The following is a 19,123-nucleotide window of genomic DNA, read 5'->3' on the forward strand; positions in this document are numbered from 1 at the left end:
ACAGCTCATACCTCCCATTACTACCCCCTCCTATCGCTCCCAACCCAATATAAACACCCGAAATCTTGCCCACCTCAAATCCGTGCCCATGACGCCCACCCCCCTGCACCCTCTCTCTGGATCACTATGGAATGCCCGCTCCATCTGCAATAAACTCCACGTGATTCGCGACCTCTTTACCTCTCGTAATCTTTTCTTTGTGGGCATCACCGAAACATGGCTGACACCCTCTGACACAGCCTCCCCTGCTGCACTATGTTACGGTGGCCTCCACTTCACCCACACTCCTCGCCCTGGCAACAAACATGGTGGAGGAGTGGGCCTTCTCCTTTCTTCCAACTGTACCTTTAACCCAATCCCACCTCTACCCTCCCTTATCCTCCCCTCTTTTGAAGTCCACTCTATCCGCATCTACTCCCCCTACAACCTCCAAATGGCCATCATATACCGACCTCCAGGCCCGACCACTGCCTATATTGACCAATTCTCCACCTGGCTCCTTCACTTTCTCTCTGCTGACATTCCCACCATCATCATGGGTGACTTCAATATCCCCATTGACACCCACCAGTCAGCAGCCTCCAAACTCCTGTCCCTTACTTCATCCTTTGGACTTACTCAGTGGTCCTCCTCAGCCACCCACACAGACGGACACACATTAGACCTGGTCTTCACCCGTTTATGCTCCCTATCTAACTTCACAACCTCCCCTCTCCCTCTATCTGACCACCATCTACTCACTTTCTCATCCCTGTCCTCCTCACCTGTCACCCATGTCCAGCACCATGCACACCCACGCAGGAACCTCGCACACCTAGACACCCACACTCTCTGACTCTATCCTACCACTGTCCTCTATATCCTCACTCCACGACACAGACACTGCCACTGCTTTCTACAATGCCACTCTTGCATCAGCTATTGACATGGTTGCCCCTGTCGTGCATAGCAGAGCGGGACGAACCAATAGACAACCCTGGCACAATAACATCACTAAAAAGCTTCGGCAAGTATCGAGATTTGCAGAACGGCGTTGGAAGAAAACACATTCACAAGATGATTTCACTGCACTCAAACAAGCAACACTGGCATTCAAATCAGCTCTCACCTCTGCTAAACAGGCCTACTTCACAACCCTCATATCTTCCTTATCCCACAACCCCAAACAGTTGTTCAACACTTTTAACTCCCTCCTCTGCCCACCACTGCCCCCTCCGAGTTCCCTAATCGTTGCCGAGGACTTTGCCACGCACTTCAAAAATAAGATAGACCAAACAAGGCAAGTCTTTATTGTCCAACCACCACAACCCCTTTGTATGAGAGACCAATCCCCAAACCCCATAACTTCACTCTCCAAAATCTCTGAAGGGGAGCTTGCTCATCTTCTCTCTAAATCACCCCTCACCACTTGTGCACTTGACCCCATCCCATCCCACCTCCTCCCCAACCTCACCACCACACTAATCCCATCCCTAACCCATCTCTTCAACCTTTCACTAACTTCTGGTACCTTCCCCTCTGCCTTCAAACATGCCACAATCACACCTATCCTCAAAAAGCCATCCCCTGACCCAAGCGGTATGTCCAGCTATCGCCCCATATCTTTGCTCCCATTTGCATCCAAACTCCTTGAGCAGCACGTCCATGCTGAACTTTCCTCTCACTTTGCATCTAACTCTCTCTTTGACAACCTACAATCTGGCTTCCGCCCGCACCATTCCACTGAGACTGCCCTGACCAAAATTACTAACGACTTATTTACAGCCAAAGCTAACAGACAGTTCTCTATACTCCTCCTCCTAGACCTGTCCTCTGCCTTCGACACAGTTGACCACTGCCTCCTACTACAGATCCTCTCTTCCTTTGGGGTCAAAGACCTTGCCCTATCTTGGATCTCCTCATACCTTGCCAACCGCACATTTAGCGTTTCCTTCTCCCATACTACCTCTTCATCTCGCCCCCTCTCTGTTGGTGTCCCTCAAGGCTCTGTCCTAGGACCCTTACTCTTCTCAATCTATACACTCGGCCTGGGACAACTCATAAGGTCCTATGGCTTCCAGTACCATCTATATGCCGATGACACTCAGATCTACCTCTCTGGCCCAGATGTCACCTCTCTGCTCTCCAGAATCCCAGAGTGTCTATCAGCCATATCCTCCTTCTTCTCCTCTCGCTTCCTCAAGCTCAATGTGGACAAATCTGAACTAATTATCTTTCCTCCATCTCGCATATCTTCCCTACCTGATCTATCTATCAAAGTAAATGACATCACACTTTCCCCTGTCCCCAAAATCCGCTGCCTCGGAGTAACCCTTGACTCTACCCTGTCCTTCAAACCGCACATCCAAGCTCTCGCCACCTCCTGTTGCCTCCAGCTCAAAAATATTTCCAGAATCCGTCCTTTCCTCAACCCACACTCTACCAAAATGCTCGTGCATGCCCTAATCATCTCCCGCCTTGACTACTGCAACATCCTCCTCTGTGGCCTACCTTCTAACACTCTCGCACCCCTCCAGTCCATCCTTAACTCTGCTGCCCGACTAATTAATCTCTCTCCTCGCTACACTCCTGCTTCCCCTCTTTGCAAATCCCTTCACTGGCTCCCAATTTCTCAGCGTATCCAGTTTAAATTACTAACACTGACCTACAAAGCCATCCATAAGCTTTCTCCTCCGTATATTTCCACACTAATCTCTCAATATCTTCCCTCACCGGTCCTCCCAAGACCTCCTCCTCTCCTCCACGCTTATTCGCTCCTCACCCAATCGCATCCAAGACTTCTCCCGAATATCACCCATCCTCTGGAATTCAGTGCCCCAACACATCCGGTTATCCACTACTTTTGGATCCTTCAAAAGAAACCTGAAAACCCATCTCTTCAAAGTAGCTTACAGCCTGTAAAGACCACACAGCCACCTCAACACCATTGGAGCTACTGCAACCCCATAATCCTGTAGAATGTAAGCCCGCAAGGGCAGGGTCCTCTTCCCTCTGTACCAGTCTGTCATTGTTAGTTTTGTTTACTGTAAGTGATATTTGTATTTTGATGTAACCCCTTCTCATGTACAGCACCATGGAATTAATGGTGCTATATAAATAAATAATAATAATAAAATATCAGAAAGAGTATTCAGTGCTGCTGGTTCAATACTGACCGAAAAAAGGACTCGTCTGGCTACCCAAAATGTTGATGATCTAACCTTCATTAAAATGAACCAATCATGGATTTCTAATTATTTTGCTCCACCTTTCCCTGCTGACACCTAGCTTTCCGGTAAAAAGGTCTTGCTTTTGGAATCGTCTTACTGACTGCTCCAATTTCTCCATTTGCAGCTGCTGTATGTCCACCATAGGCCTTTTTTACACCTCCCTAAATGGGCTGACTCCCCCCACGGGGCCGTGGTCACCACTTGGCGCAAGCACCGTGCGAGTGCCATTTGGCTGAACAGGTGGGTGTGCCCACTTTTGGGCGACGGCACTGGCACAGGGTCCCTCATAGTACAATGAAGTGTCTCTGGCGGTGGTGGTGCACACCCAACGTCAGACACACCAACGTAACATGAGGGGCCCTGGGCCAGTACAGCCGCCCACGAGAGAGTGTTCCCCCCCAGCTCAAACAGTGCTCTACCACTTGCAAAATTACCTCTCACAGCTCCACCACTGTTTAGTCTGTGCTGTTTAATCCTTCAATGGCACTGCCAATACCAATTTGTTGACATGATTGTTGATAGTAAAAATATTCAGGGGCCCTGCCCTACATTTACACCAGTTAATACTTTGCTCCAACTAACACTGTCTGAAAGTCAGCAGAGGATCCCACCCCTGTACCTAGGTATGGCACCTGTTTATTTGTGATTTTTTTTTTTTTTTGCCAGACATTCACCTCACTTTATTATTTAGGCCTACTAACTGTGTCAGACACTCCTTACAGTTGTACTCCACTGAACAAAGCTAGGCCGCCTGCATACTCCTGTAACCTATTTTTAACTGCATTTTGCCTATTACTTTTTTGGGCCTACTAACTGTGTCTGCCCCTCGGTGCAATCGTCCTCCCCTGACCACACCAATGCTGCCTGTGTAGCCCCTGTAGCTTAATTTAAACTGCATAGAGCCTGCTTTTTTATTTTAGGCCTAGGAAGTCTGTCTGCGGTCCCTCCTTGCAATCGTCCTCCGCTGAACACACCAATGCTGCCTGTGTTCCCCTGTAGCCTAATTTACACTGCATAGAGTCTGCTTTTTTATTTTAGACCTAGGAAGTCTGTCTGCGGTCCCTCCTTGCAATCGTCCTCCGCTGAACACACCAATGCTGCCTGTGTTCCCCTGTAGCCTAATTTAAACTGTATAGAGCCTGCTTTTTTATTTTAGGCCTAGGAAGTCTGTCCACGGTCCCTCCTTGCAATCGTCCTCCGCTGACCACACCAATGCTGCCTGTGTACCCCTGTAACCAATTTAAACCTGCATAGAGCCTACTTTTTTTATTTTAGACCTAGTAAGTCTGTCTGCGGTCCCTCCTTGCAATCGTCCTCCGCTGAACACACCAATGCTGCCTGTGTTCCCCTGTAGCCTAATTTAAACTGTATAGAACCCGCCTTTTTTTTTTAGGCCTAGGAAGTCTGTCTGTGGTCCCTCCTTGCAATCGTTCTCCGCTGAACACACCAATGCTGCCTGTGTTCCCCTGTAACCAATTTAAAACTGCATAGAGCCTACTTTTTTATTTTAGGCCTAGGAAGTCTGTCTGCGGTACCTCCTTGCAATCGTCCTCCGCTGAACACACCAATGCTGCCTGTGTTCCCCTGTAACCAATTTAAAACTGCATAGAGCCTACTTTTTTTATTTTAGACCTAGTAAGTCTGTCTGTGGTCCCTCCTTGCAATCGTCCTCCGCTGAACACACCAATGCTGCCTGTGTTCCCCTGTAACCAATTTAAAACTGCATAGAGCCATTTTTTTATTTAACACATACTACTTTTGTCTGTCTGTGCCACTCAATCCCGCAGTCCTCCACTGAAAAGCTGAGCTACAATCTTCAGGCTTTCGGCCTGTATTTAGAATTTAAAACTGCATTTGGGCTAATAGTTTGGGTGGGCCTAGTAACGGTGTCTGCCGCTCCAGGGTTTTCTCCTGTTTGGTTTTCCAGAGCTTCAATTTTCAGGCTTTCGGCCTACATTTTAAATATTAAACTGCATTTGAAATAGAAAATGAAAGTGGCGCTAATTTAAGTGCAGGGTATGCAGTACCTGCAGCGAAATATGGACAATCACCACAAAGAATTGTCAAAAAACAAGTAAAAAAGACTAAATATATAAATAATTCACGCTGGTATACCCTAGAATCATACACTCGGATGAGTGTGTAGTCCCAACAAATAACTCAATGGTACACTGAATTAAAATCGTAAGCCTTCTCTGCAAAAAACAGTTTAAACGCTACACCTGTAGCTAAATCACACGGCCTGGATGAAGAGTCAGTACCTTTAGAAATGAAGATGCATCATTTGTCCATTGCCGTAATTTCTCAGACTTCCTGGGTAGTGTGAACGCAGTCTTTGTCCGAGTACTATATCGGAGGGCTACCCCGGCCGGTGGCAGCTGCTCCGTGCACCGAAACTTCAGCCAGGGGCGGGAACACTCCGTCTAGGGCCGGCAGCGCCGCACAGTGCGATGTGAGCGGCGCGTATAGGACCTGCGTGACGCGGTGAATCAGGTGACCGCCCCACGTGACTGCAGCGTTCGGTACAGATCGCGATAAGGACCAACACAGCCTAGGCGTTTCGAAAACAACTGTTTTCTTCCTCAGGGAAGGGAAGGCCCTGAGGAAGAAAACAGTTGTTTTCGAAACGCGTAGGCTGTGTTGGTCCTTATCGCGATCCGTTCCAAACGCTGCAGTCACATGGGGTGGTCACCTGATTCACCGCATCACGCAGGTCCTATACGCGCCGCTCACATCGCACTGTGCGGCGCTGCCGGCCCTAGATGGAGTGTTCCCGCCCCTGGCTGAAGTTTCGGTGCACGGAGCAGCTGCCACCGGCCGGGGCAGCCCTCCGATATAGTACTCGGACAAAGACTGCGTTCACACTACCCAGGAAGTCTGAGAAATTACGGCAATGGACAAATGATGCATCTTCATTTCTAAAGTTACTGACTCTTCATCCAGGCCGTGTGATTTAGCTACAGGTGTAGCGTTTAAACTGTTTTTTGCAGAGAAGGCTTACGATTTTAATTCAGTGTACTATTGAGTTATTTGTTGGGACTACACACTCATCCGAGTGTATGATTCTAGGGTATACCAGTGCGAATTATTTATATATTTAGTCTTTTTTAAACTGCATTTGGCCTACTACTTTGGTTGTGCCTAGTAACGGTGTCTGCCACTCCTTGCTTGTCTCCTAAACTGAATAAAGCTTAGCTTCAATCTTCAGGCTTTCGGCCTACATTTTAAATATTAAACTGCGTTTGGGCTACTAGTTTGGGTTGGCCTAATACCGGTGTCTACCGCTCCAAGGTGTTCTCCAGGTTTACTTGCCCGAGCTTCAATCTTCAGGCTTTCGGCCTATATTTGAAATATGAAACTGGATTTGGGATACTAGTTGGATTGGGCCTACTAACGGTGTCTGCCGCTCCCTGGTGTTGTCCTCCAATGAACAAAGCTGAGCTTCAATCTTCAGGCTCTCATTAAGTAGTTGGTAATATAACACTGCAGTTGGCCTACTAGTTTGTTTGGGGCCTACTAACGGTGTCTGCCTCTCCAAGGTGTTCTCCAGGTTTACTTTCCTGAGCTTCAATCTTCAGGCTCTCATTAAGTTGTTGTTAAAATAACACTGCAGTTGGCCAACTAGTTTGGTTGGGGCCTGCTAACGGTGTCTGCCGCTCCAAGGTGTTCTCCAGGTTTACTTGCCTGAGCTTCAATCTTCAGGCTCTCATTAAGTAGTTGGTAATATAACACTGCAGTTGGCCTACTAGTTTGTTTGGGGCCTACTAACAGTGTCTGCCGCTCCAAGGTGTTCTCCAGGTTTACTTGCCTGAGCTTCAATCTTCAGGCTTTCGGCCTATATTTGAAATATGAAACTGGATTTGGGATACCAGTTGGATTGGGCCTACTAATGGTGTCTGCCGCTCCCTGGTGTTGTCCTCCACTGAACAAAGCTGAGCTTCAATCTTCAGGTTCTCATTAAGTAGTTGGTAAGATAACACTGCATTTGGCCTACTAATTTGGTTGGGCCTAGTAACGGTGTCTGCCGCACCTTGGTGTTGTCCTGTGTTATTTTCCTGAGCTTCAATCTTCAGCTGTTCAGCAGGCACAGAATCCCCACGTCCTCTTCCTGCTCTGCGCCCACGCCCACGTGCCTTACTCCCTGCCTTCTTCATCTCGGTTGACTGATAAAGATAAGCAGAAAAGTACTAAGGGCTTAGTGTGCTTATTCCTGAACAGCTCCTAACAGGTATAAGAAACACTAATTTTCTAAAGTGTGGACTAGACTTTAATATGAGCTAATGTGGCCTACACAACTGGAAAGTAGTGTGTTTGGTGAACCTTATTAATTTTTTTTTTTTTTTGGCAGAACTGACTACAGAGTGAGCTGCACTCACACGGAGACCGTGCAGACAGCCGTAAACGGCGCTGCAAGGCCAAAAAAAACTCCTCTATGTAATCCTATGTAGTGTTTTTCCACAATTTAGCTGGATACGGGTGGAAAGCCACTAATAGAAAATATTTGAAAAAATGTGCAGCAGGCTACACTAATAGCAAAAAAGGACAATGGATAGAACGGTATGAGGCTGTGACGCACCCTGAGCTGAATACAACCAGCTGAGGCTGCACACAGACTGCAGAGCGATGTGCACTCACACGGAGACCGTGCAGACAGCCGTAAACGGCGCTGCAAGGCCAAAAAAGCCTCCTCTATGTTATCCTATGCAGTGTTTTTCCACAATGTAGCTGGATACAGGTGGAAAGCCACTAATAGGAAATATTTGAAAAAACAGTGCAGCAGGCTGCACTAATAGCAAATAAGGACAATGGATAGAACAGTATGAGGCAGTGAGTGACACACTGAGCTGAATACAACCGGCTGTGGCTGCACACAGACTACAGAGTGAGCTGCAGTCACACAGACACCTTGCAGACAGCTGTGAACAGCGCTGCAAGGCAAAAGCAAGGTTCTCACACAGCGGTTGCTAAATTAGCCTGGGTAAAGCACAATGAAGCAAATCGCTATCTCTAAACTGGCCCTCATTCAGAACACAGCGTACTGTCCCTCACTGAATTCACAGCAGAGTGAGCCCTAAATGGCGGCAGCGACTTTTATAGTGCATCATGACATCATTTTAGCAGCCAATCACAGCCATGCCAGTAGTTACATGCCCACCATGCAGAACAGGATGTGCCCACACTTCTAATCAGTCCTCATTGGCTGAATTCGTGCAGTTTGAATTCTGGGAACTTCCGATTCCGGTATCAGATATGCGGTAAATATCGGAACTCGGTATCGGAATTCCGATACCGCAAATATCGGCTGATACCCGATACTTGCGGTATCGGAATGCTCAACACTAGTGATTGCAGATTACTTTGTGACCATGATGCTATGTAGAAGAAAGCACTGAAAACATTAATGACCCCATACATAAATATAAGTGATGTTATGAGTCCATTGTTATGCTTTGTAGGAGTTGTCCAGGTTTTTCACAAGTCCGCAGTTGCTCTGTGTGACTAAGGATTTTCTGGGCCAGTAGCGAGCATGTGACTGCAAGTATTTTTTTTTCTTGCTGATATAGCGCCATTAATTCCAGAATACTTTACAGACATTATCAAGTTTGTGGCGTGCATATTCCCGGCCACATTTCGACTAGACGTGCACCACCTTGCTCAGTACAAATCAATTGAGCGAGGCCACGAACGTCTAGTCGGAATGCATTGGAACCAGAGAATCCTCTGTCTTGCCACCGACACTGGAGAATTCATACATAGTGACTGCAGACTTTTGTGATAAACCTGAAAAACACCTTTTTGAAGTGTACTTTTTGTTTTGTGAGAAAAAAAAATGGCGTTGCGTCCATCATCCCCTTAACGAATTAAGGTGTACCTACAATTTGTAGAGCACTTGTCACCTGATTCTTGCTGAGCCCCACAATGTACTTAAGCAACATTTAGGATCCACATGTTTGGCATTTCTGTTGCGATGAGAGCCTGCCTAAAGGGAATCTGTCAGGTCATTTTTGCATGTCATACAAATAGTATCCTGAAATAGAGCTTGGGCAGCCTTTTCAGGATAAGTAACCTTTATTGATGTACGTTGCCCTGTTGTGTTGCTGTAAGCCCCAGAAAATGTATTTGTGCGCCAGCTAACCAAGCATGTTTAAATGTCAAATGAATATTCACCCCTTCCCTCGCCCATAATCCCACCCACCCCTCTGCATAGGTGTCAGTGAATCAGTCAGACTGCCGAATTACTCACCCGAGGACTGCAACTTTAAATTTTCAAGGGCTTACATCAATAAGTTACATATACTGAAAGGGCTGCCCAAGCCCTATTTCAGGATACTATTAGTATGGATGTAAAAATGACGTGACAGATTTACTTTCAATTGACATGTGCGTGTCTTTAGAAGCATAATATACTGGTCACTACAACGTACAGGTCAGTACAACATCAGATTTGCAATTTTCACTCGGCAACATCCAACTCTGCTTGTTTCTGGAAAATGCCCATGGAGTCAAAATCGCCACTACATCTGTAAATAAATTCCCAGAGGGGTGTAATTTCCAAAATGGGGTCACTTGATGGGGAATTCTGTTCTTCTAGCACTTAGGGGTTCTGTATATGGATTCTGTAAACTATTCTTGGAAAATCTGCGTACCAGGAAGCAAATAGCGCTCCGTCCCTCCCGAGTCTTCAGATAGCTAAGCAGTAATGTACAGACACATAAATTTCCACATTCAGCAGAAATTAACAAATTTTGGTGCCCTTTTTATCGATTTCAACAAGTGAAAATGTAAAATCGAAAATGTAAAATCTGAGGCTAAAGCTAAATTTTTGTAATAAAAATGGTATAAAGTTCTGTGACACAGCCGTGTTGTCAATATGGTCACTGCATCCCTAGATGAATTCATTGAGGTGTAGTTTGTAAAATAGGGTTAAATATGGGGCGTTCTGCTGTTTTGCCATCTCAGGGGCTCTGCCATTGTGACAAGGCACCTGCAAACCATAATGGCAAAATCTGCAGTACAATATGGCGCTGCTTCCCTTCTGAGCATTGTACTGTGCCTGAAACATAGTTTTCAACCACGTATAGGGTTTTGGGGTACTCGGGTGTGTTTGCGCAACAAATTGCACCTTTTTTTTTTCTCCTACTAGTCCTTTTGAAAATTAAGGAGTTAGGGCCAAAGCAACATTTTAGTGGAATAAATAGTAACTTTCATTTACTCAGCCTAATGTTACACAATTCTGTGAATCGCCTAAGGGTTATTATAAATGCAAACTACACCTCTAGATAAATTCCTCTAAAGGTATAGCTTCCAAAGTGTGGTCATTTATTGGGCGTTTCCACTGTTTCTGCACATCAGGGCCTCTGCAAATGTGACATGGTGTCCATGAGAGATTTCAGCCAATTTTACACTCCAAAAGACTAACGGCGCTCCTTCCCTTCCAAGCCCTGCTATGCGCCCAAATAGTAGTTTACCACCACACATGGCATATCTGCATACCCAGGAGAAATTGCACAACAAATTGTGTCCAGTTTCCCCTGTTACCCTTGTGAGAAAAACAAAAAAATTGACGATAATGCAATGTTTTTGTGGGGGAAACAGTAAAATTTTCATGTTGTGGTTCCACATTGCTTAAGTGCCTGTGCAGCACCTGTAGGGTTAATAAACTTATTGAATGTGGTTTTGAGCATCTTGAGATGTGCAGTTATTAGAGCTGTCACTTTTCTATATTTTGCAATATAGGCCCCTCAACGTCACTTAAAATGTGATGTGGTCCCTAAAAAAAAATGCTCTTGTAAATTTTGTTGGGAAAGTGAGAAATTGCTGATAAACGTTTAACCCTTATAACTTTCTAACAAAAAAAATTTCTTACGGCGCTCGATAGATAATGGAGGTGGCTGACATGGAGAAATCCTACCAATGGCTGGAGAAAGCTGGACTCAGAGACAGCACAGAAGCACTAATCATAGCAGCATAAGAGCAAGCACGAAGTACCAGATCCTTAGAAGCCGGAATCTACCACATAAGACAAGACCCAAGGTGCAGACTATGCAATGAAAACTCAGAAACCGTCCAACACATAGTGGCAGGATGCAAAATGCAAGCAGGAACAGCGTACACCGAACACCACAACCAAGTAGCAGAAATTGTATACAGGAGCATCTGCACAGCATATGGACTAAGTTCCCCTAAGTCCAGGTGGGAGACTCCAGAAGAAGTGGTGGAAAATGAAAGGGCTAAAATCCTGTGGGAAGTCAAGATCCTGACGGATAAGCAGGTGTTGGCCGACCAACCAGACATTGTGATAGTAGACAAGGATCAGAAGACAGCAATGATAATAGATGTGGCAGTGCCAAGTGACTGCAACATCAGAAAGGAGGAATAAGAGAAGCTGAAGAAATACCAGGGCCTCAAAGTTGAACTGGAGAAGATGTGGAAGGTGAAGCAACAGTGATTCCAGTGGTGATAGGAGCACTTGGAGCAGTGACCCAAGTTGGAAGAATGGCTACAACAGATGCCAGGAGCAACATCTGACCTCTCCAGAAAAGCGCAATGCTGGGAACAACTAAGATCCTGCGCAGAACCCTCAAACTCCCAGGCCTCTGGTAGAGGACCCGAGAAGGAGAAAAAGGACAACAAAGACCACCCCCATTGGGGGGGGGGTTTCTTAAGATTAGTACTAAAGGACCCTGCTCAAATTGAAAAGGATGACCTCCTGTCCATCTGTCACCTCAACTTTCTGCCTGCCCTAATTTCTGGCTTCATCAGCCACAGACCAAATATGTGCAAAATACCGACACACCGTGAACAGACCACATAATACCACCACATAGTGACCAAATACTACATTACTGACTGTTAATAAAAAACACAACAGCAATATTACATTACGATCAGTGCCTTTATATACAGAATGAGCCTTGCACAGCAGGTTTCTGAAGCCTCTATGTCTAACCTCACCAACTGTGCCTTAGGGAAAGACCAGGGTGGATGGATAACTTCAACAAAAAACTGCACTACATGAGCTGTGCTAGCTTTGACGGATTGAATGGGATTTAATGCAGGAACTACAGAATGCAGAGGACACCATGTGTGGACACAATGGATATGTCGAGTCATTTCTCCTCAATTGCATGTGGAGTTTATTAGCAAGTAAGACCTGGAAGATGCTCTCAGGAAACTGAATGATACAAAGTTTTGTTGTCATGAAGGTGACACCTCTTATATTCGTGACATTGCTTAAATACATGCTGTGGACTGTCCTCGATAAGTGGAGACAGGTGATAGGATTCTTATCACATCTGGCTAATTAAGATGGAGCAATGTGAAGACACAGCATTGTATCTTCATAACCAGACATCTATTTTCAGCAAGCCAGAAAGTAAAGACTGTTATCTATATGTTGACTTAAATTTGTGTTCTTTCTTCAGTTCAGTGACACTCTATGTAAGAGCGGTAATGGCGGCCATATTGGTTGTCATCCTGCATTCCCAGATATAGATCACTAGGAAATGATACAATAACTGCTCCTATCACATTTATTGTTGTTGACGCTGCTCTACAGGGGATTCTCCTTCTTCATGAATGATCTCTGGAAGATCTGATCACGGAACATCCATGTTATGGGGGGTCCTGACTGCATGGGGCAGTGCTGTAGCAGATCCTCCATCCCCCACTGTATCCAGTGTATCCATTCCAAGGAATGGTCTGTGAGCTGAATAGTTCTCAGCTGCACTGACACCCTGTTACAAACCCTCTCCTCCATTATATGACAATTATCTGGTTTAGGAAACCCATTCTTCTCTGTCTTGTTAGGAGATTCTGAGGACAGACTCAGTGTTCTCATTTATTAGCCAAAATGGAGGAAGGCCCCAGCGTCTCCTGCTCTGGACCCGACTCTCCCAGGAATCAGAGAAATTAGCTGATTTATCCCCATAGGATATAACGATATCAGGGCTCATCCAGCTTTATCTCATGTGTGACAGTGATCCCCAAACTCCAGTCCTCAGGGCCCCAACACATCATGGTGTCAGGATTTCCTTCGTTCTGCACTGAGGATGGAATTATTATCGAGGCCTCAGAAGCTGCTGCAGGTTCTCTCCCCCGAGAAATACGAAGGAAATCCTGACACCATGATGTGTTGGGGCCGTGAGGCCTGGAGTGTGGGGGACACTGCTGTATGCTCCCACCAGACATAGGGGGCAGTATAATAATGACTACATGTCCGAGCAATGGAGTAAAGACAACACAAAGATATAGGGGGTAAAAAGAAGATTTTATTTATAGATGAGGTTATTATATATTATATATCATGTATATGTGTAAATTATTCATCTATCAGACTAAACCTATTTATGGGCCGTGTTGGTCCAGAGGAAGGCGAAAACCCCCTGTGAGGAATCGGCCAATTATCCTCATATCAGGGGGGAAAATTCCTTCCTGACCCCAAATATGGCGATCAGAATAAATCCCAAGATCAAAGGCTGATACTGAACAGATGAGATTAAAGTAAAAGGTATATAGTATTTTACTATTTCTTTTAATTGACTTTAAACTAATGTATGCCTATATTTGCCTTAACTAACTTTTTCATTAACTAATAAATATTTTATTAATAATTATTATTATTATTTATTTTTATTTAATTTTTATTTTGGTTATTTTGAACTTTTTTTCTTATGTTCTGAAAGTATGCACCTACTTATTAATCTATCACACTAAGTGTATTTATGAGCCGTGTTGATCCAGAGGAAGGCGAAAACCCCCTGTGAGGAATCGGCCAATTATCCTCATATCAGGGGGGAAAATTCCTTCCTGACCCCAAATATGGCGATCAGAATGAATCCCAAGATCAAAGGCTGATACCTAACCTGTGTAATGTACCTGACCTGCGTAATGTACCTGAGCTGTGTAATGTACCTGAGCTGTGTAATGTAACTGTCCAGTAAAAAAAAATGTTTTATTTCCTTAGTCTAATTATTGTTTATATTCATTGGATCTAATTTTTATTTTAAACTAAGGTATTTTTATTTTATTATAACTTGTTTCTTATGCTACTAGTGTGTGATTCTACTTATGGATCTTTTATTCTAAACCTATTTTTGGCCGTGTAGATCCAGAGGAAGGCGAAAACCCCCTTTGAGGAATGGGCCAATTGTCCTCATATTAGGGGGAAAAATTCCTTCCTGACCCCAAATATGGCGATCAGATTAAATCCCAGGATCAGAAGCCGATCTATGTCCTACATCTATGTTCTGATATGTACTGTGCTATGTGTGTGCCTGTACTGATGATGTAGTGTGGGGACCTGCACTGACCATGTTGTGTGGGTGATGTGTGATGGGTGCGATACTTACCAGGCCTGTGCTAAGGTGAGTTCAGGGATAATGGCCGTTCCTTACATGCTGCTGCTCAGCGGCCCCAGGACTGAAAGGTGCGACTATTGTTCCTGAACTCACCAGATGGAAACTTAGCACAGGCCGCTCCTGGGGTAGAAGATCTTCGGGCTGGAGGGATGTTAGATGCCAGCCCAGGAGGTCAAGTGTCTGGGGCAGCAATGGCAGTGGTCTGGCATGAAGATGGTATAGAGAGATAATGTTGAAGGGCAGCCGAGGTGTCATACAGCAGCAGAGACATGAGGCACGGGTCAGGAGGCAGAAGTTCTCAGCAGTTGGCATGGGCTTATCCTGCAAGACATAAGAGGAAGACAGGAAATCTAACTACCGGATCTTCTGTTATATTAGGGGAATGGTCTTTATAATGAACCATTCCGCTATATAACATCAGATACAATGTACTGACATAATAGGTGTCCTGTGTGTACATCGGTCACTCACCAGATGGTCGTGGATTCTTTCACAGTCCAGATCTTTTCATCCACCTAATAAAAATAGAAACATAAAGTCACTGTCAGAAAAAGTGAAAAAAGGCAAGATGGATGATGACGATTATCATAGTGGGAGAACAGCACCTGATGAGTGTTATCCAAAGAGGAGGAGATACTTACCGGGCCCAGCTTGGTGACACGTACGTAAATCCGGCCACGGGGTGAAGGACTGTGTGCTCCGGCCACTGCAGATGGTGGTTCTCCAGAACTGGCCTGAATGGTGTAAATGGTGTCTCTACCCTCCTTTCCTCCAGATCTTCCCAGCCGATGGTGGTAAAGAATGGATGCTCTCGGATGTTCCCGCTCACACCCAGGCGTGTCTGAGGGTCTTTGCGCAGCAGCTTCTTGATGAGATGTTTCACGTCAGCATCAAGCCAAGATGGAAATTTTGGCTTCTCATTGATGATGGCTTTGAAAGCCATTTGCTTGACAGGGCCGTTGTAAAATGGGGAACGTCCTGCTGCCATCCTGGACACCACAATCCCCAGGCTCCACCAGTCCACTGCTGCGCCATACCGTTTTCTACGATGCACCTCAGGGGCCATGTAATGGAAAGTGCCCGTCACTCCAGAGATGTTTTTGGAGGAGACGCCATCTTGGGCAACCCCAAGGTCGATGATACGGATGTGGCCATCTGCATCCAACATGATGTTATGCGGCTTTATGTCACTGCAATGAAAGAAGAAAATAAAATAAGAAATCTGTCCAGTGATACAAGAGATGGAAAATGGGTCACTACAAGATACGGTAGACTAGGTGGCAGGACACCAGGAAAGCCGGGGGCCATATCTACAGCATGTAAAGGGTCAGAGAGAAGGAGGAAAGTTCTGCTTACCGGTGGACGATGTTGTGTCCATGGAGGAACTGGAGGCCACATACCATCTCTGCTGTGTAGAATCTGATGGAGAGAACAGAGTGCAGAATCAATGTCATGAAATCCTTCTCTGGCAATCCCTAAATACCATGGCACCCCACCTCCTGCTTTCAGCACCTAAATATATGCTCTGCAGTGCTCCCCTAGCTGCACCCTGACCTCAGGTTTTTCCCTTTCTCTTAGTTCTCTTTTAGGTACATTCTCTGCTTTCTCACCTCACATTGCCGATGTTCAGGCAGCCGCACATCTTGATCAAATCCTCCAGGCTGCCACCGGACAGGTACTCCATGATGAAATATGCCCTGTGCTGAGACTGGTGTGCGGCATAGAGGTGGCACAGGAATGGGCAGTGTCTGGCCGCCAGGAGTACCCGCTGCTCTCTCAAGATGGTGTCCTCATTGTCCCTTTTTCTGATCATTTTGACGGCCACGTTGATGTTACTGCCGGGGACAGATGCCAGGACCACCTGAAAAACACAAATGGAGAATACTTAGAAGATGTCTGCATTTTATAGTGTACAAGGCACATGTGAAAACTGAGTGGTCGCTTAGTCTGCTGGTGACCAGGACCATGGAGAGGAGCAGATCTATCTATCAACACAATGCACTGCCTGCTCCGTCAATGTTCTATGGAGAGGTCTTAATGAATATTCGTCATTTTAATCACATAACTCAATAATGCACATGAAAATAAGCAATTTTCTAATAAATCTTATTAGCTAAATCTGCTTCTTTCTCTGTCAGGACTGATTTTCAAATTAAAAAATTCTCTATTTCTGGGTAAAATCAGTCTTCACATTCAGTGAAGACAGACTGTTACATTACTGAGAGGAGATGACAGTTGGTGCTGATAATGTTCTATGTAAGAGGAATGGGTGGAGTCCTGCATTTCGCTCCTCCCTCCCCTTTACATAGAGTACTATCAGCACCAACTGTCATGCTTTGAATTGCCATTAATGTGATCCAAATATCTTTATCTTTCTAGATTTAATAAAAACACTTGATGATGACATGGGAAAAAAAAATGTCCCCTGCCCCCTGCAGCTGTGACCCTGGAGATGAACCCTCCAGTATAGAAGAATACCACATTATAGCAACACTAGCCCTAACTAAAGTGATGTCTTATACCTCATCTCACAGAAAAACACTACAATGAGCAATAACAAAGCAAGACATGGCTGATAACAGAGAACAATACATGGGGAGATAATAGAAACAGCTTTCAAATAAATACAAAAATATGTAGGCCTTACTTTGCCAAAGGCGCCTCTACCCAGGACCTGGTGGATGTTGAAGCTGCTGATGTTAAGCCTGGCATAGGGGCCGGATGATCCAGGGTCTCCGCTGCATCCAGGTGTTAGCTCCTCCAATCCGTTGTCTCGTCTCCTCTTCTTCGTGATCTTCTTGAATCCGGTCACGCTGTCCTCTTCTCTCTTCCTCTTCTCGACGCTCCCCTTCTCCTCGCTCCCGTTCTCCTCGCTCCTCCTCTCGCTCACTTCTCCTCGTCCAGTAGTCGCCATTCTCAGTAATCTCTTCCCTCCTGTAGACCTCGGTCCAATCACTTCAGCCGACAGTTGAAAGTAAACGGCAGTTGGTCGTGTGCAGGTGACCAGAGGTCAGAGGTGACGGAACCCTCAGGTGGCTTCTGCCAGGCAGCGGCTCCTGACCCTGCTCTGCCCTATACACTGTGATGTGGGCATCATGGGTGACAGTTTAGAGTCCAGAGGAACGGCAGAGAACTTCATGGCGACTTCCAGTGGTTTATTTATCAGATTATTAATCCCTCTATGTGTTTCATCATCATTCCATTTTATAACTTACATTATTTTTGTATTGTAAAGTCGGTAATTTTATTAGTTTTTCTATGTTTCTTATCACATATTTCCTCCATGTCCCATTTCCCTTTATCATTTCTCCCAAGTGCCTATTCCACCACAGTGGTGCGCACCTATTACCCCCATATAAATCCCCCAACATGTTTCGCCTGCTCTCTGGCATCATCAGGCGTTGGGGCATAAAGGAGTAAGATGTTGCCGCTCACTTCCACATTTGGAGGTTTGCGGTACAGATGACACGATGCACGAACCCCTTCATGACATATCATGTAGTTACATCATATGTCGTGTCCCTGATTTTGATGCGTGCTCCGGATCTGGACCCATATCTTTTTTGGCAGATGATGGCTCATTTAATCAGCCATTATGTAATTTAACAGCTGCAGGTGGAGCGTAGCTTTGCCCACAGCTATTAAGTTAACCCGTTAAATGCCGCTGTCAATCGCTGACAATTCTCCTATAATAGCCAGCCTGTAGCCCCATACACCATAACTGTTACAGGTCTCAGAAAAGGGCGACACAAGCAAAATTGTTTTTTTTTTTTTTACAAATTTCCCAATGTTTTTAAAAGAATTAAATAAAAAAGTATCTGTGTACTCGTACTGACCTGAAGAATCATATAGCCAGGTCAATTTTACCATACAGTGATCATGATAAATAAAAAAACTAAACAACAATTGTGAAATTGTACATTTTTTTATCAATTTCAACGCACTTGGAATTTTCTTCTTGCTTTCCTCTGCATCACATGATAAATAAATGAGTTTATTCAAAAATACAACTTTTCCCGCATAAAACAAGCCCTCATATGGCTATGTAGACCGAAAAATTAAACAAGTTATGACTCTTCGAAGAAGGAGAGTAAAAAAACAAAGGAAAAAAAATGTAAAATTGCCTGGGTTGTGAAGAGGTTAAAGAAGCTGTAAAAAGATGATAAAAAGACGCCTTTTATTCCGAGAATCAGCGCCTCTCCTGTCCATGGCTTTTTTCTGTTCTGTATCACCGGTTTATTTAAATACTACAGACAACCACCGGACAGAGGTGGCGCTGTTTCTGCTAGATCCAGCCATGTGTACAGCAATGAGTGCTCGTCTGCATAGGAGGAGCCATATGGTACTTCCATGGGTTAGTCTGGTCCGTAAACCAGACACAGTGGTGTCCATGTCCTCAGGTATAGAGAAGACAGTGCTACTACATGGAGGCACGGAGCAAGGACTAATAATATTCAAAGTCACAAGGGGGCCTTATTATTATATACAAGTAAAGCTAGGGCCCTACTGCTATAAGGAGGCACAGAGGGTGCACTAGTACTACATGGAGGTACA

The 19,123-nt window shown here is 45.2% G+C and overlaps 1 protein-coding gene across 1 annotated transcript; it reads right to left on the reverse strand.

Moving 5' to 3' along the window:
* Nucleotides 1-13,327: 13,327 nt before the first annotated feature.
* LOC143765398 (protein kinase C delta type-like) lies at nucleotides 13,328-17,483 on the reverse strand. Its single transcript, XM_077252011.1, has 6 exons — nucleotides 17,217-17,483; nucleotides 16,180-16,430; nucleotides 15,926-15,988; nucleotides 15,211-15,759; nucleotides 15,041-15,084; nucleotides 13,328-14,890 (listed from the first exon to the last, which is right to left on the reverse strand). The coding sequence occupies exons 1-5, from the start codon at nucleotides 17,481-17,483 to the stop codon at nucleotides 15,060-15,062; spliced, it is 1,155 nt and encodes a 384-aa protein (XP_077108126.1). The 3' UTR covers nucleotides 13,328-14,890; nucleotides 15,041-15,059.
* Nucleotides 17,484-19,123: the final 1,640 nt, after the last annotated feature.

Source organism: Ranitomeya variabilis, chromosome 4 (assembly GCF_051348905.1).
Source record: "Ranitomeya variabilis isolate aRanVar5 chromosome 4, aRanVar5.hap1, whole genome shotgun sequence".
NCBI classification, from domain to species: Eukaryota; Metazoa; Chordata; class Amphibia; order Anura; family Dendrobatidae; genus Ranitomeya; species Ranitomeya variabilis.